Below are 14,723 nucleotides of genomic sequence, written 5' to 3' on the forward strand. Positions count from 1 at the left end.
ATGCCCATGCACTTTCTGCAGGAAATGCATTTTCTAGTTACAAACATGTCCTAGTGCACCACTGAATGTTTGAATTAATGATTTGAACAAATTGGACAATCATTTAACAATGTGATTTTCAATACAGTGAATTTTGTCATGGAGATGCTGAGATAAACATTCTGGTATTTGCCTATAATATAGTTAGTAGTAGTTATAGAATTAAACCAAATTACAATTACAAATTAGCAAGGTTAAAATGGTAAAGATCTTTAACACCTGTGTTAACCAGTGAATCCGTAGCAGAACAGAGTTCCTGTGAAGCAAAGCACAATGTAAAAGAGAATTCCCCACTTAATGCCAACCACTCTAAAGAAAAACATGCCATGTACGTGTAGTGTGAAACTGTCATGTTCCGGTTTAGGGGAGGAGTGAGGTCTTCCAGCCTCACAACTCCTCTCATCCCTTCTCTGCGTTCACAGGCCATATATACAGTAGTTTTCCGTTTACCTCCCAGACCTTTTTTTGTCTTCAATGGAGATCGGCCGTAGTAACTTCAGGAGAGATGGGCTGTACTCCGTCTAAGTCGTCCGTCATTTACACCCAAGACAAGGTCTGCCGGGACCTGGACACCTGCTCCACTTTTGTCCCCAGTCTGAAGAACTCCGTGTCGACACCAGAGAGACCTCGGCTGTGTGTGGAGACCAGCAATGGCAGGCAAACCTTCCTCAGTGGTGAGTTGATGTCCAGTTTATAAAACCAGTTTCTTTCATCTGAAGTGATGGCGTTGTCCGCCAGGCTTTGACGCAGTTTAGTGATCCTGCTTAGGAAACTGCTTTCAGATGCATTTGTAAAGATCAGAAAAAACAGTCCGTTTTAGTAGCCTACAAATGGGGACAGAACCAGTTAAACAGTGTATTCAATTCAGACTGCTAACTAAAAGTCGCATGTTTTTCCTCAGTTCCCTGCCGAGACGTCCACGGGCGGTCAGTGAGCCAGTCGTCCTACCCTGAATGTTGGAGCTCTGCGGACAGCGCCCCCCACATGCAGCTCGCACTGTACGGATCAGTTCAGCATGAAGCCCCGCAGCCCGACTCCGGACCAGCAGGGCTGCGGGAATGCTCAACTGGCTCTAGCCTGCAGTAATAGAGTGACGCTGCGACATTAATTGATGAGCCCAACAAGTGGCAATCGGTTTATTTTCACACCACAGTTGGGTCTGTTTGGAGCCAAAACTGTGTCTTGCTTTGTGCAGTGTTTTAGCGTAGGGTTAGCCTACATGATGAGCACGCTGATATTTGATCTGAAAGAAAGAAATGCGTTTCTGAAATAAATGTTTGATTATGGTTGGGATTATGATATTTAAAAACCAGGTGCACGACCAGTTACTAAAGTGGTGTCCTAGTCGCGTGCGTTGAGTGAATTTGACATTTTGTTTGGAATTCAAATATTTGCATGTAGGTTAGGAATGTTGTAGTAGACAGTGGTGGAAAGTAACAAAGTATATTTACTTAAGTACTGTACTAAGTAGCCTACAATTAGGTACTCGGTGAAGTAGTATTGTACTTGAGTATTCCCATTTTCTGCCACTTTATACTTCTATTACACGATTCAGAAGGAAACATTGTACTCCACTAAATGTATTTTATAAATAACTAGTTACTATGTACTTTGCCGATTCAGATTAATAATACAAAATGTATAATGTAAAACAACTTTTAGCCAGTATATAAAACCCACCTTTACCAGCTGCAACATTAAATTGAACCCATCAATGATTATAATACAATACTATAATAAACAGTATTATAAAATGGAGTGCTTTTCATAGGATACTTTAACTTTTGGTAGGTACTTTAAGGACATTTTGATATAAATACTCGTAAATGTAAATGCAGTACTTCTGAGAAGTTAAATAGTGTGGCAAAGTTGCAGACAAACACCATAAAACAGATAGCACAACATATCCCACGAAATTAAACAGAAAAGAAATGATAAAATCGTGAATAACATTTAATGTAAAAGATTTAATTTTAAAACTGACCTAAATGGCACCTTAAAACAACCCAGCTGTCTACAAATAAGGAAATTCCGAACCCCCCTATAATAATTGCAAAGTCCCTAAGAGAAACTTTTTCATATTTTGTTTCACACCCTGGACCATTGCTGTGGGCGTCCAAGGACCTATATGGCTACATACCATAGCCTGTATGCTATAGACAGTTTAAAGTAGCATGATATCAAAATTGTCTGTCTAAATCTCGCTCCACTCGCGATATTACTATACTCTCGCGAGTACACAGTGACTTAACACGGGCAAGAGGGAGATGGAGAGAAATGAGGTCTGAAAAGGACCAAATGACCGTGGGCAAGGAGAAAAGCGTCGTTGAGATACAATTTAGAGACATCCCGAGAGAACAGGAAAACATCCCTGGCAACTTCAAGCCGAAAGAAGAGAAGAAAGAAGTTTTTACTAAGGTGGGTAGCCGAGCGTTGGGGATGTGTCGCATTGTTTACGCGGTGTAGAAAACAGACATGGTGGAGGGAAAGAGGGAGTTGGAATCGTTTCAGCACCGCGGACAGCGACAGGCGGAGGAAGGACTAGATTCACAATCTGTCACTTCATTTGACTAGAAAAGATTATCACAATACTGTGTCCAATGCAGTGCACATTCTTGTATCGTCTACACGCTCTCTCAACGTTTTACAAACTATAATCCCGTTTTTAGGATTCTAAATTATAATTTTCCCAGTAGCTAAAGACTTGCCAAGGTTTCAGATGCATCTGAGTAATGCTGAAACAATCATTTTTAGTATTTATTTCTCTGTGTATTTGAGTATTTGTTTAGTTTATTAAATGTAAATATTGACAGTGCATTTTAAAAGGCTTATTTTGTGTGTACATTTTAGTGTTAACTTTTTTTTTTGTGTAAGGCCTTAACATAAACTAAGAAAATCCCCTAAGTGTCTTTAACAATCATATTGTTCCACTCTGTCAGACAGTCATATACATACACTCAGCTTGTCCCAACGTGTTAAAGGTGCTGTAGGCAGGATTGCGAAGATCCAGGACTTAGCCAAAAAATGTGAACATCGACAACTTCTCAGTCCCTCCTCCCTCTCTGCTAAAGCCCAAAACGTCTCCTAAGCCCCTCCCTCCACAAGGGAGAATGAATGCATGTGCATGAGCAGTGATTGACACGCAGTTAGACACTCCCCCTGGCCATGATTGGTGCATCTGAACAGGGAGCGGTGGATTTTTGCAAATCGCACTACAGGCTGTAGGTGGCGCCAGAGGAGCCAGAGTTTTTTTTTTAATTACCTGCTTCATGTAGTTCTACTCAAACATAGGGTCAGTTTCAGCAAAAATGACAGAAAGTTAGTTTAAAGTAAGTCTTACCTACTGCACCTTTAAGTGAAAAATAGTCAAACCTAAGACTAAGCCTAAGTGTCTTGCATACACCTTTTCCCAAAAATCCTGCCTGACATATTTGGTGTCTTTGGAAACTGAGGGTTTGAACAATGTTTGCCTGCACAGCATGAGTTTATATTTGAAGCCCAGTCAGTCATCAGGGTTATTATGTTATAAAGCTCCCTTAACACTATACAACTACAACAGGCTGTAGTAATCTATGTGATAGTGTAGTGATAAATTGGTGGTATGCTCCTTTTATGAGCACGGATTACAAGAGATACACAAGAAAAGTGTATCAAACAAATCTCTGATGGATCCATGAAGAACCCACCTTTTGGGTTTTAAGCCCAAGGTTTAGCAGTGCTTTTTCCATTATGTCATTGTCTTGTTTTTTTGTAACTTATGTGTTTTTCTGTAAGATGTGTAATTGGCAACATTACACTTAAGAATAGATGTCAAAACCTGATCCTGAACCGTAATGACCTACATTACCAACCAGGTTCTTCCTGCTGAACTAAGAAAAATAACATATAAAGGATTGATTTTAGGTGGTGATTCGAAGGCTTCCACCTAACCTGTCAAAGGACCAGCTAGAGGAACAGCTCAGTCCACTTCCATCCTATGACTATTTTGAGTTCTTTTCTGCTGATCAAAGGTAATTATGATCACGGTTTTTACCAATCAACAAATAACGTATGCTATGTTTATGCTTATGATGCCAAAGGTTGTTACTTTTTCATCTCCATGAGAATGTTTATGATTTTCTCTTTGTCTTCCTCTCTACAGTCTTTCTCCCCATTTGTTCTCCAGAGCATATATCAATTTTAAAAACAATGAAGATATCCTTCTGTTCAGGGACCGATTTGATGGCTACGTCTTCATTGACAACAAGGGTATTTCTCTTTGTCTAAACTCAGTTAGACTTTGGAGGCCATGAAGGCAGACACACAGTGCAACATATTCTGCTATATTACGTGTAAACAAAGATGTGTTTGTTTTACAGCTAAAGGCTGAGTCGTATGGACTGAGAGGTGTCTTTAGAGCTTTTGTTGCCATTGTTACCATTTGATTGCTGTTCTGTTAAATGATGAGCTGCCTTTTATTTCAATATTTACTCAGGCCAAGAATATCCTGCAGTGGTGGAGTTTGCTCCTTTCCAGAAAATCTCAAAGAAGAAGTTAAAAAAGAAAGATGCCAAATCCGGGAGCATTGAAGAAGGTACTTAAATTCCGAGCTCAACCGATTGAATACGACCCTGATATACAGCGCAGCAGACAATATATTCAGCTTGTGATTATAACGTTCCTGCATGGGTTTAAGACTTACAGAAATCAATCCTTGAATCTTTGAATATTCAAATATATGTTGCTATATAATATATACTCATCTGGATCTTAAACTCCCTCAGACCCAGAGTATAAGCGGTTCTTGGAGAATTACTCCTGTGATGAAGAGAAGTCAATGGCCAACCCTGAGACTCTGCTAGGAGAGATAGAGGCCAAGACCAGAGAGCTCATAGGTGCAGTACCATAGACATAGCAGATTATGGTTATAAACAAAATGATCAAGATTCAGCTGTATGAATCAGTATATGAATTCAAAACAATTACTAAACTTCTGTTTACTTTTTTTTCTGTGTCCATTTTTTACCTCCTTTGATCGATTTCAGCCAAACGGACAACACCACTGTTGGAGTACATTAAAAATAAGAAAATTGAGAAACAGGTAAACAATGAAAAATGTTCAAATGAAAAGAAATTACCCAAAAAATGTTTTTTTTTTTTTTTTTCAATGTTCTACAATGTATTTCTTTACAGAGAATAAGAGAGGAGAAGAGAGAAGAGAGGAGAAGAAGAGAGCTTGAAAAGAAACGGCAAAGGGAGGAGGAGAAGAGAAAGCGACGAGAGGAGGAGAGACGCAAACGAAAAGAGGCAGATAAGCAGAAGAAACTGTCTGATAAAGACATAAAAATTAAGGTAACTCTTTCACTAAAAATCATTTTCATACTTATTTATTCTTGTTCTTTGGATGGCACAGTAACATGTAGTTTTCCTATTTTATCTGCATATCCAGCTCCTGAAGAAGAGTGACAGGGACGATGATGTGGACTCAGACCGAATGAAGGACAAAAGTGACATCGGGGAGACAGACAGAGGCAAATGGGAGAAAGCTGGAGGACAAACAAAGTCGAAGGACCCCAAAGAAAAGTAAGGACCATTGTGTGAAATGGTCACTATTTGTTAAATGTGTTACCACTTTACATTCAGAATCCAAATCTGAAAAGGCTTTATTTCCACGGTAAGTTACACCTATTTTCCTTGGTGAATGGTGCATACATACACAAACAAACATTTAACATTAATAAGAAATAAACAATAGAAATTACAGAAATAGAAACACATATATACAAAATAGCTCTTTAGCATAAGAAAAAGGAGGATGCATGAGTTGAGTGAAGAATGCAAAAAGATATACAGTATGTGCAATGCGCAGCTATATAGTCCAGGATGGTTATCATGCATAGTTTATGTAAAAGCAAGTCACTGGTAACTGTAATAGTGAATAATTTTGAGGCGAGTTGTCAGTGAGTATATCTTCTGCAAATGTGGCTAGCTTTGTCTTTCCTTTTAACCCTCCTGTTATCCTCGGGTCAAGTCTGACCCCTTTTCAAATTTGGGTTTCTTTCAACCAAATTGCCCAAAAATAACATGGATGGTTCCATGCAACATTCTTCACAAGTACAATTAAAATGTTTAAAAAACCCAAAACATTGATATGATACAAATGTTTTAAAAATTGACAAAATTGTTTTTGAAAAAAGGTGAAAAGGTGTTGTTTTTCAGTTTTGACCCGGGAGGACAACACAAGGGTTGATATTGGATTACTTACCTTCTAAAAAAAAAAAAAAAAAATGCTGTGGAGCAGCAACAACAACATATAAATATTAGCAATTATAACTGTAGCCATTTGCAGCCAAAAGGGATCCATAAGTGTGAGCTCACAACCTGGCAACGCCAATATACATTTCATTTATTCTAATGAATAGTTGGTGATCTGTAAAGTATTAATATCTTATTTCCAGACCACTAATAAATAATTAAAGGCACAACATCTAAATTCAAAACATAGCAGGATTGGAATCTGCTAGCACTAATTCATTGTCTCTTTTTAAATGTATTACCACCAAAAACAACTTCAACGCCTGACAGAGTTATGTTTTAATATCAACATCTATAGCTTACTGTAAAGTAGTACCAAGAATTCTGATTGTATCAACTATGCCTGTGTAATACTTTTGTATGTTCTGTTTCTGCAACCACCACTCGGACTACTAGAGGTCTGCCTGAGAGTGAAAAGGAGCAGAGAGAGCAGCACGGCCGCAGACAAAGAGATAAGGATCACCGTGGGAAAGATGAAGAGAGAAAACGACAGCGACACCATTATGAGTTTGACAAGTTTATGCGCCGCAAAGATGAGACCAAATGGGGGAAAGGCTACTGCCAGGACAGAGCCAAGAAAGAGGGGCACCATCATGGCTATTCTTACTGTCCTGACATTGGAGACAAACTAGGAAAGGAGGACAGGGAGGACCTGGGTAACAGGAAGGAACGCCTCCGAAACAAGGTGAGCGAGAAGGTGAGCATGAGATAGGGGGGAAGGTGACAACTAATTGCTTCATTTCTCGTGATGTAGACTTGTAACCAGTGTTGGGAAGGATACTTTCAAAACGTATTCCGTTACAGAGTACAGAATACATGCCCAAAAATGTAATTTGTAACGTATTCCATTACGTTACTCAATCTGAGTAACGTATTCTGAATACTTGGATTACTTCCACATTGAATTGCATTTTATTAGTAGGAATGCGGCCATCACATACACAGGCCTAATCTGGGGTGTTCTTCTGTTCCAAATGGCTGAATGTGTACCTAAACAAGCAGATAGATTTTTGTATTTGTAGTCCGAAACTGCATACTACAAAAATCTAACCGCAGTCTAAACTATCATGAGCTAATTTTAGCAAACGTTAGCTAGCATGTCAAACGGAGCTAGTCAGTCTTTCAACGGCTCTGGGGCTAGTAAATCAGCACGTAGGAGAATGTAAAGTCGCACGTCAACTACAAAATAGCAAGGTGACCAGTAAAACTACAGCAGACGACTACCCTTGGCTAAAAATAACTTACTTTAAGATGCTTCTTCAGGTTGGAGGTGGAGTAATTTGGACGCTAAAAGGAAGTCGGTTGCTCTTTCTTTAATGTGAAATGCTGTTTGAATTTCCAAGATAGAAACGCATTCCTGCCCTGGCTCTGTTGTGCCGGTTCCGGCTCCATCTCTACCTCTATCAGTGATCACGCAAATAGCTAATTTTTTCATTTTCATATTGGGGCTTCTGGGAAATGCATGGAGTTGCGAGAGTGAATAAACCCGTGAAACAGAGAAGTATCGTCATGTAATCCATTGATTTCAACAATGTAACTGTATTCTAAATACCAACTATTTAAATTGTAACTGTAACGGAATACAGTTACTCATAATTTGTATTCTGAATACGTAACGCCGGTACATGTATTCCGTTACTCCCCAACACTGCTTGTAACTGTGTTTTAGATGTTGGTTGATACATGTTTTTTTTTAATCTTTTTATTTTTACAGACGATAATCATCAGCTCAGAGAAATCCTGATATTTACTTTCAGTGTGATATTTACTTTCCGTGTGTAAGACGGTCTCTTTCAGGATACCCAGTGAATTGAGCAGTGAATGGAAGGCCTTAAAGCCAGCGAAGCGATAGCACTTAATTTGACTTAAGTAACCATATGTAGATGAATGAGTATGTATATGTTAATATGTATATTCAAAATGTGTGCTGCTTGTCTCTCCCATGTCCCTGCTCTCTTGTCTCCCTGCAGGACCGTCCAGCCATGCAGCTCTATCAGCCAGGCGCACGCAACAGGAAGCGCATGAGCTCAGCAGGCAAAGGCTATGACTGCATCCCCTCACCTGAATCCGGGACAGAGCATTGCTATGAGGCTGTCACTCTGGCGACGGGGCTGGAGAAGGGGTTTGAGAAAAGCAAAGACGAACAGTGAGCAGTCTGGATGTTTATCGAAAATACAAATAAGTGATTCAGCTTAAATTGATGGTGGGTGACAGGTTTGACAGTTTATCATTGAGCTTTTAAAAAAGAAAAGAAAGTCTTTTAGTCATTTTCATCTGTACTGGATGGAACAGATTTCAGAGCCTTGAATGTTGGTTAAGGCTTTTGTTTTGCTAGAGCAACATTTTAAGTGCACACTAAATATGTTACTTGTCTCACTGTTTAATACTCAAAGAATCCTTGGAATGAACCATGTGAGACTAAGAACAGGGGCAAACAATAAGAGTTACCTTCATGACAGCACAACAGTCAGTGTCAGACAGTGCAGTGTCACTCCTTTTGGTCATCGTGTTTTTGAAGTGTGTCCCTGTAAGAGGCAGCTCACCTGTGGTATCCTTCAACAATGTTCTGGTGAAACCTCATCCTCTGCAACCGGTCTTGTTACTAAGCCTTTGTAGACTCTGCTGAACCTGGATGTTTTTAATAATCAAATAGATTTTATTAAAATGAAATATAATGCAAGTACAACTTACAAACAATGGATGTAGAAAATGTCACAGAGGAAATCCTGTGTGTATTTCCGTGTGTAAAGGTGAGCGAATGAGAGGGGAGTTGTTATTGATAAAGAGAGGACAATGTTTTACCGCTTTTTCGTAGTTTCTATGCATCTTATTACATGTGGTCCATCTTATTCTAAGGTGTGTACATGATCACCCATGAGCCAAGAAGAACACGTTCGCTAGATTTCTATAAAGCATTTCCTAGAAAGAAGATGTAAAGTTGCAAAGCATGACACAGATTAATTAAAACAATACATTTTCTATGCTGTGTGCATGGTTTTCTATTAATTCTGTCAAGTAAATGTAAATGAAAAAGCCACAAATATCGATAAAGTAATATGTCTTTTTAACAAGCCTTATATTATTTTTGCACACAATCTAACATGTGTCTATCATACTCTCTAATGACACTCTTGTATCATTATGTTTTTTTTTCTTTAAGTTGTGAGAAAATAAAGCTCCTGTACCGTTACAAGAGAATAAATCAGTGTTTCAGTCATTGTGGTAGTTCTCTGACAGTTTGGGTGAGGCAGCATTTGTCATTAGCATTGCCCATAGCACACATTTACATATGGCAGAAATGAGTCAATTACAGTTAGCAATGTGTAAAAACATGAATACACAGCGGTATCTTAGAATTAGTGGGTGTAGACATGCCTAGGTGTTCCATGAGTGATACTGTAGGCAGTTAATCCAAAGTTTTAATCAATCTCAACCTTTTTTTCCTCTCTAAATGTTAAGAACACAGTGACGCCATGTTGTACTGTATATGTTGTAATTTCTGTTTTTTACTTGTTGTGGATGATCTCAATATTTTTTACACAATGTTCTGTTTTGCATTAATCAAAAATGATCTCACTGGCAGTGTATGTGGCACTGTCACCCAGATAAAGCAGAACTATCCTCAACAGGAAGTCAGCAGCATAAGAACACTGAACCATGAATCTTGTGAAGGAAAACTATATTTTTATATATATATACTGTATATATATATATATATATATCAAATATTTATTGTAGTCTTATTCTTTGTGATCCAACTCAATGTCAACCAGCACACATGTTTTTCTTTAGGTAGGTAGGTAGGTATAATTTTGTGAAGTTCTCTGGTTTTCCTTCCCTTTTCTTTCACAACAGTGATATGACTGATACTGCGTAACAGTGAAAGTGACACTTTTTGATATGTCACAAATTACCCAAATTTTCAATAGTACAGACGAGTAACTATTACTTTACCATTCAGGTCTTCCCACATGTACAGGTATAGTTTTAGAGATTGTAGAAATCACTCATGCACCACAAGGTGAGGAAAAAGCCCATCATGCTGTCGTTCTATACTGTATAAGTAAATAAGTATGTTCTCCGTGCTGTTTGCTTGTGCAGATTTAAGACATGCCATTTCCAAGTCTGATTCTGGCAGTTACTGCAGTTGGTAGCTTGATTATTGTCACATGATCCATTTCCTCTGTGGAACTGTAACACAAATCTCATTTCCTCAGCAGTCACAATATCTTTACCTTCATCTGCAACCAACACTTGTGTGCCTGTATGCCAACTTGCCTCTTGTCTTGTCTGCCTCCACGTTCATAGGTGAGTGTTCAACTGACTTTTCCTGAGCTTTAGAAGTTCTAACCTTATACATATTAAATATTTTAAATATTGACTTGAAATGAGCCTAAGCTGCTCCATGTGTCAGTTGCTTAATACTTGCTACTATGGGTCTTTTTAAGTTAACACCAAAAGCACTTTGGTCAAAATGTGTGTGTGTGTGTGTTTTTTTAAAATGTGCTTAGTGGCTTAATATCAAATGTTGAAAGAAAAAGTCAAAGATTGTAACTGTTTGTTTTAGACAATATGTTTATTTTGCTTTTTAAAACATAAAGACAAACAACACAGTGGCCACAAGAACTAAACATCTGACTTTGATCCAAGGTACAACATTAGTATAGTATACATACAGTATGTGACATAACTAAAAGAGAAAACTGCTTATTGAGTGTAAATGTAAAAATGTCATAAATAAACACAGGTTAAGGAAATGCTTGGTTCCATTACATACAACAAATAACCTTCCAGGTAGAAAGAAGGGAACATGAGTAAATAAATAAAATTTGATTTATTTACCAAATGTATTTATAATTTTGAAGGGAAAAAAAAAACATTATAACCTAAAAGTCTCAATTTGCTAATTATCATTATTGCAAAACAATATATTTTTAAGATATGAAAGAGTTTTCCTAACTGCATACGTATTATCATCCTGATCATTGTAGTAATAGGTACTTTCCTTTGCATAACTTTCAGTGCAACTTGACTCAGTGGTGTGTGACTGGATTTTACTGTAATTTGATATGTGGTAACTCCCCATTGTCACAACCACGTGCACCATGTGTCAGATAAAGTGTTTTTATTCCTGTTAGTGTTAACTATCTCATGGCACAAAGATAAAATTAATTTTGTCTCACCTCCCATGTTAAGCCTTTTAGGCTATATGACAATCATTAGCAGTTGTGAGTCTATTCCCCAAACGTTTTCAAGTGTCAATTGTACTCAAGCTACCCACAGAAACAGTTGGCAGTCTTCACCGCAATTCTAGTACTCCTTTTCCTGTGTGAAGAACTCCACCAAACGTGTTACTTGCACGCAAGCAACAACACGAGTAATGAAGTCCTGATAAGAATGCTATATGTTTCTGTTTCACACCTTTTAGATCAATCAGGTTTGCACAGAAATCAGAGGAACAATTGCCATCACTGGCACGCATCTCTTCAGATAGTGTATTTCTTTTCTTGTGATGTATGCTGTCTGATGCTTTATGCTTTTACCTTCAAATATTACAAAATGAAAGATGCTGATTTATTTCCACCAGTTTTTTGTGTAAGAAAACAAAACATTGTACCACAATCCTCACAAGCCTTTGTTAAACCCCAAAACACAGGTATTGAGAAGCCATTCACCCCCAGTCATGATGGGCAATTCCAGCAAGCTAGACAACGCCACCCTCTCCCTGTTTATGAATGTAAATTCCAGCATTGCCATCTCTGTCATCTATATGATCGTCACTGCGATTAACCTGGTAGGAAATGGCCTTTCCATGTGGATCCTCATCTTCCGTACCTCCCCCAAGACCTCCTCCATCATCTTCATGATTAATCTCACCCTCACCGACTTGGCCCTTGGCGTTGCCCTGCCTTTTCAGATCGCCTACCAGTTTCAAGGATACCACTGGAAGTTGGGATCCAAGATGTGCAGGTATTCTTTATAATTGGGGGCAATGTTAAAGTATTGATAAAGGATGACTTCAACAGAAATCCAAAGAAATTTGGGAGAACGTTTTCAACTTGTTTACATTGTGTTTGTCAAGCCAAACATTATTTCACAGCTCAGTGTACATCCACAGTCCACCAGTTGGAATTGCTTGACATGTTGGGAAATTAAGTTAGATGAGAAGATGGATACCACTCTTTCCACATTGTTCTCTTCCATTTTTTTGTCATTTTCGTGTTAAGTGCTTGAGTTTGCATATAGAATATCTTTGCAGAAACAGGTCAATTAATTCTCACCCACTAACAATTTGTCTTCTCACGTAGGGTCACCAGGAAGTTAACATTAGGTCAATAAGCTCTGATCGCTGAATGATATCGTCATTCAGTCTGCTACTACAATGTCAGCTATCATTAAGAGACACTGGACAAGAAACACTACATAATAACAGAACATCTCAAAACCAAACTGACAATAGTCAGTTCAATAGCTTAAGTAATTTCCTGTTCTAAAAAAATATGTTGACTCTTTATGACCTATTTCTGTATTAACACTTTTATTTTATTTTATTATTTTTTTTTTTTACAACAAAGTCATGTTAATAAGTTATGGGTTAACAAAAGTTTATGGACCAGCCTTTTCTTGGCTAGGTGCGGTGATTTCTCCTGTCTCCCTTGGTTGCGTGACAAGACTCCAGGAATTCACTGCCACAGGCCAAGAAATAGTCCGGCGCACACACACCCCCCATAACTGCTCGTTCTTACACTTTGTTTCTTATACAGATTAAACAAACGAGATATAACGTGTTCATTTGTGAGCCTTGGAGCTGCTGGCAGTTGGATTTTGTTATCTTTGGACAGAGCCAGGCTAGCTTTTCCCTAGTGCTTCCAGTCTTTATGCTAAGCTGAGCTACCTGGCTGCTGGCTGTAGCTTTATGTTGAACAGTGGTATTGATCTTCTTGTCTTTTATTTAGTTTTAACCTGTAAATAAATAAACACTCTTCTTGTCTATATATCCACCTACAGTGTCATGACCCTTGTCTTCTACACCAATATGTACTGTTCCGTCCTAACTATGATGGCCATCGGAATTGACCGCTACCTGGGCATTGTCTGGCCAATGCGGTTCAGGCAGATCAGGAAGAGAAAGTCCAATGCAGTCATCAGCTGCATCCTCATGTGGGGTTTAGTCCTGAGCGTTCTGTATCCGCTGATGACCACAGACCTGACCTTTGACATTCCTGAACTTGGGATTACCACATGCTTTGACGTGCTAAAGAAAAACATGCTCCCGAACCTGACTGCCTGGGCGACATTTCTCTTCAGCATGGTGTTCGTCCTCTTCCTCTTCCCTTTCTGTGTCACAACATTCTGCTACATCAGTGTCATACACAAACTGGCCAGAGATTCCAAGACAGCCCAGAAAAAGAGAGCAAAACGTCTGGCCTTCATTGTTCTCCTGGTCTTCACCTTGTGCTTTGCTCCAAACAACATCCTTCTGTTGACTCACACTGTGCTGAGACTCTTCTATATGCAGTCTATCTACATGTCCTACAAACTGTCTCTCTGTTTCAGCTGCCTGAATAGCTGCCTCGATCCGTTCATTTACTACTTTGCTTCCAAGGATTTCAGACACAAGCTGAGACAGATAATTAATCTGCAGAGTCTGAGTAGTGGGGACTCAATGCAAATGGAACATAGGGAGAGTTTGTACTCGGCACCTTGCACTTTCGAAGGTCAGGAGAGAGAACACAGCAAGATGTCTTTGATGCCACAGAACACCACAGCATAGGGACATGGAATGAGAAAAAGAGAATAAAGATTGAGGGAGTTGTGACAAAGGAAGTGAACGAGATAGCAAGTGTGGTTTGCCCTGGGTGTGTCAAGCTCTTATGTCTAACAATTTCAAAATCATTTTACTTCAGTTTTTTTAGGAGCACCACGGAACAAAAAACATGGTCAGCAGCTGAGTCTTTTTGATAACTTTATCTTTATTCTTGCAATACCCTACACACTGTATGTGTTTTTTTTAAGAATGAAAAAACATTTATTGTGTGTATTTTAATATCTGACACAAGCATCATAATAGTTTTGACAAAACATGTAGCATGCACAAGTGCAAATGTAACGTGAATGGAACATTTGTGTTATACAGTATAAGCCTTCTCTGACTGAACATTTTAACATTTTTAACATTGTCTCTGTACATATATCTGTACATATCTGTATACTGTGGTTTACTATGAAATTGTATAGTTGACCTATTAACCTTTTTAACTTGTTTCAAGATCCTCATTTTCACTGTTTTTCTTCCTCTACAAAAATAAATGTATTATTATTGTTATTTTTATTATTATTTGTATTATTATTATTATTATTATTATTATTATTATTATTATTATATAATT

The 14,723-nt window shown here is 38.4% G+C and overlaps 3 protein-coding genes and 1 long non-coding RNA gene across 5 annotated transcripts; 3 read left to right on the plus strand and 1 right to left on the minus strand.

The window, feature by feature from the left end:
- The first annotated feature begins 544 nt into the window (after positions 1-544).
- On the plus strand, positions 545-1,739 carry LOC144525476 (uncharacterized). Its single transcript, XM_078262345.1, has 2 exons — positions 545-713; positions 941-1,739. The coding sequence occupies exons 1-2, from the start codon at positions 545-547 to the stop codon at positions 1,123-1,125; spliced, it is 354 nt and encodes a 117-aa protein (XP_078118471.1). The 3' UTR covers positions 1,126-1,739.
- Positions 698-10,496, minus strand: LOC144525478 (uncharacterized). Of its 2 annotated transcripts, XR_013502689.1 has the most exons (4): positions 10,288-10,496; positions 8,877-8,961; positions 8,395-8,444; positions 698-811 (listed from the first exon to the last, which is right to left on the minus strand). It is a non-coding gene; the product is annotated as an uncharacterized LOC144525478 (long non-coding RNA). The 2 variants fall into 2 exon arrangements; XR_013502688.1 differs by lacking the exon at positions 698-811 and having other exon boundaries at positions 8,359-8,444; positions 10,288-10,488.
- Positions 2,317-9,523, plus strand: upf3a (UPF3A regulator of nonsense mediated mRNA decay). Its single transcript, XM_078262343.1, has 10 exons — positions 2,317-2,457; positions 3,943-4,049; positions 4,181-4,287; positions 4,514-4,612; positions 4,803-4,913; positions 5,064-5,119; positions 5,212-5,370; positions 5,468-5,601; positions 6,730-7,030; positions 8,304-9,523. Exons 1-10 carry the CDS (start codon positions 2,317-2,319, stop codon positions 8,481-8,483), a joined length of 1,395 nt encoding a protein of 464 aa, XP_078118469.1. The 3' UTR covers positions 8,484-9,523.
- Positions 10,497-10,533: 37 nt separating the features above from the next.
- p2ry8 (P2Y receptor family member 8) lies at positions 10,534-14,659 on the plus strand. The gene is made up of 3 exons (XM_078262344.1): positions 10,534-10,641; positions 11,990-12,303; positions 13,342-14,659. The coding sequence occupies exons 2-3, from the start codon at positions 12,017-12,019 to the stop codon at positions 14,105-14,107; spliced, it is 1,053 nt and encodes a 350-aa protein (XP_078118470.1). The 5' UTR covers positions 10,534-10,641; positions 11,990-12,016; the 3' UTR covers positions 14,108-14,659.
- Positions 14,660-14,723: the final 64 nt, after the last annotated feature.

Source organism: Sander vitreus, chromosome 11 (genome assembly GCF_031162955.1).
Source record: "Sander vitreus isolate 19-12246 chromosome 11, sanVit1, whole genome shotgun sequence".
NCBI classification, from domain to species: Eukaryota; Metazoa; Chordata; class Actinopteri; order Perciformes; family Percidae; genus Sander; species Sander vitreus.